This window comes from Pinus tabuliformis, chromosome 1_2 (assembly GCF_031772625.1).
Source record: "Pinus tabuliformis cultivar Carrire ecotype Pingquan chromosome 1_2, CPIR1, whole genome shotgun sequence".
Taxonomy (NCBI): Eukaryota; Viridiplantae; Streptophyta; class Pinopsida; order Pinales; family Pinaceae; genus Pinus; species Pinus tabuliformis.
Window position 1 is genome coordinate 1161676675 of NC_142298.1, and position 3470 is coordinate 1161680144.

The following is a 3470-nucleotide window of genomic DNA, read 5'->3' on the forward strand; positions in this document are numbered from 1 at the left end:
TGCCTAGATTATCCCTCTTTTGTTTTGTTATGTTACTTTGATTAAAATAAATTAATTGACCATGGATAACATCCTCCATGCTCACTCCTTAGTTGATCATAGGTTGAAACATATGGTGACAAATATGGAGTCCACCAATCAAGGAATTCCTTTTGATGGGAATCTTAGTCCTTTTCCTCCTTTCAGAAATATTGGTGCTCCTTATATGGCTACATCATCCCTATTGAGACTTACCATTGGCTTGCCAATATGGTTGTTTTCAATCTCCTTGGTTCAAAATGTCGTGATTTCTCCATAATCGAGTACACCTCCAACTGGACAAAATCAACCTCTAGTTGACCCTTTTCCTTCTTCCTCGGTTGTTTCTTCCTCTTTGCCTGGTGAAAGTATTGGTACTAGTAACTAGGTAGCTAAGAATAAGAATAAAGGGAAGAAGAAGAAGAAGAATAAGCAAATTCAGCAGAGGGGAAACCAAGAAACCATTTCTTTGAATGCAACATCTGATGAGAGATCGTCCGTGAAGCCTCACAAAGTTCGATATCCATGAAAACTTTGTTTGGGAGACAATCTTCTTCAACATTGTTCTGGTATTCCTTAGATCTTAGAAGAATGGTCTTCCTGTTCACATCATCCCATGTCATCAACTTCTCGAGATCATGATAGTGACACACCATCAACTAGTGGTAGTAGGATTCATGAAAAAAAGGGTAAAGTTAAGCTTCCCTGTAAGTTATGTGAAGGGAATCACCCCATTCACCTTTGTCCCTATCTAGATGAAGCCAAAAATGTGTTGGATAATCGTCCCGCTTCACCGCATCAACTTCCATATGATTACAATAGAATCTCCCTTAATCCTTCACTAGTTGATGGATTGACTGACCAAAATCAACCGTCGGCTAAACCCACTCTCTCTGAAAGTGAATCCTATGAGTTTATACCCGACCCAAATCAATAGGTCGAGGTAATAGTTGACCCGATTTCACCTTCAACTAATCATATCTTTCCCGAAGAGAGTGAATATGATACCTCTCAAGTTATTTTTGTTTCTTCAAATTCTAATGAGCTTGGGGGAAGTCCTCCTGTTCCATCAAGACAGGAGGAAAGTCCTCCCACTCTCGTAACTCAAGGGATTAATTCTCTCATTTCTATGGTACCCCCTCCAAGTAGTCTGGTCACTTCCTTTGATTGGAACCAACTGGAAGGATTCCGTCTTCCTTCTTATGTGCCTTTCCAAATCATAGTACACGCTTGTAATATGATTGTATCTGGCACTATTATAGATGAAGGTGCATCTGTGAGTATCCTTTCCTCAACTGCTTGGCAAGCGCTTGGCTTGCCACCACTTGTTGTTGTTACCCAAAATTTGATAGCTTTTAACAGAGGAACCAATCAACCATTAGGGATCCTTCCTTAGTTTCCTATTACTTTGAGAGGAAAAATCCATTATCTAAATGTGATGGTAGTCCCAGGCCCTTTAGATTACAATTTACTTCTTGGGCACGACTATTTTTATGACATGGGAGCTATTGTTTCAATACTCTTTCGAGTGATTTGTTTCCTGCATGAAGGAAAAAATGTCACCATTGACTAGCTTTCATTTCCTGGTCCAAATATGGCTTCCAATCAATCATCTTCCCTAAATGGTCCTTTTGTATCAATGATATCATCCTCGCCACAGGTTAATTATGTGGCGACCTATTCCATGCCTACATCAACTGAGGATTAATTTAGTGATGTTGTACATTATGTACTGGGGGCATTGGAACCAGATCTCTCCTTCCAGAGCATTGTTCTCCCATCCGATGGGAACCTCTTGGAAGCCATGACCTTTTATGAGTCATGACCAAGGATATGAGGATAGTTACTTGTCTTTTGTCAACCTCATTAAAAAATTAAACGAAGGAGTATGAGGATAGTTATTTTACTATGTCAATGGTTCGGCCACAAATTTTTTGCATTCAGAGAGGGGTCTGAGGCAGGGGTGCCCACTATCGCCCCTCCTCTTCCTGTTGGTCATGGAAGGTCTCAGCTGCCTCATGGAAGTGGCTAAGAGATCTGGAGACATTGGGGGCCTTCGCATTACAGACCTTTGCTATCTCACTCATCTACTTTTTGTGGATGATGTTCTTATACTTCTCAATGGCAGTGTTCGTGACACTCGAACTTTCTCAAAGATTCTACAACTTTTTTCCTCTGCCGCAGGTATGATGCCAAACCAGATGAAATCAACCATTACATGTGCATGCACATCTGTACAGGAGACCCAGACTGGCTTACAAGCATTCCCTTACTCGGTCCACCCCCTGGATCGAGGTCTCAAATATCTCGGGTTCAACTTGAAACCTACTTGCCAAAGAATTGCTGACTGGGTCTGGTTGGTTGCCAAATTGGAAAAAAGACTCACAGGTTGGAGCTTCAGATATCTCTCCAGGGCTGGTAGACTGGTGCTCATAAAGTCTGTATTAGAAGCTACCCCGGTGTTCTGGATGGCCCTAGCTTGGATACCTAGGAACATCCTGGGGTGGCTACAGCAGCTATGCAACCGATACCTCTGGAATGGGAGTCAGGATAAAAGAATATTTGCATGGATCGGATGGAAGAAAATCTCATTGCCCAAAAAGTGGGGTGGCTCGGGGCTAAAGGAACTACCTGAATTTGCAAAAGCACTAGCCGCCAAGATGGGGTGGACTCTGCTTACTTGTCAAAATCTCTGGACACAGGTAGTCTATCATAAATACATTTGGCCTCATAATATTTTGGATTGGGCCCGTCTCCCTACTTGGTCAACAAGGGGATGCTCATCGGTTTGGAAGGCCTTGATACAATCCCTGCCTCTCATTCGGAACAATCTTTCCTGGCGCATTAATGAAGGACTGACAGGCAGAATTGGTATGGACCCTTGGATTAACTGTGGGGGTAGACACATCCTTAATCCAGATCTTATATTGCACCTACAGGCCCGGGATATCCGACATTTTGCACAAATCGCAGACCAACAGCGCACTGATATATTCTCTCAGGCTTGGAAATCCGCACAGCAATTGGAGCTCCCCATACAGTGGCATCAGGAATGGGATCGCTATACTGAGGCATTAGCTGAATCCCACATCCGTATAAAACAAGGACCGGATGAACTTATTTGATGCGCTGCTGATCATGGTGTATATGCACCTAAATTTGGATACACTGCTCTCATTTCTCACAGAATGCCTGAATTGTTACAGTCATGGTGGCAATCCATATGGAAGCTCAAGGCTTCTCCCCGGTCAAAACTTTTCTTTTGGTGTGCACTCAGCGGCAATGTACCCACAGGGGAACATCTCACCCGCAGAGCCATTTTTGGTCCATCATGGTGCATTTTCTGTAAAAATGCAACAGAGACTCAGGATCATATTTTCCTCCTTTGCCCTATCATCCTCAACTTATGGATCAGCATATGTAATCTGTTGTTTATCGCTGTCGATTGGAAA

The 3470-nt window shown here is 42.8% G+C and overlaps 1 protein-coding gene across 1 annotated transcript; it reads left to right on the forward strand.

Moving 5' to 3' along the window:
* Positions 1-2015: 2015 nt before the first annotated feature.
* On the forward strand, positions 2016-3143 carry LOC149210346 (uncharacterized). Its single transcript, XM_089398939.1, has one exon. It carries the CDS (start codon positions 2016-2018, stop codon positions 3141-3143), a length of 1128 nt encoding a protein of 375 aa, XP_089255065.1.
* Positions 3144-3470: the final 327 nt, after the last annotated feature.

Coding starts and splice junctions, on each gene's coding strand:
- LOC149210346 (XM_089398939.1), top strand. CDS start 2,016: ATGGAAGGTCTCAGCTGCCTCATGGAAGTGGCTAAGAGATCTGGAGAC.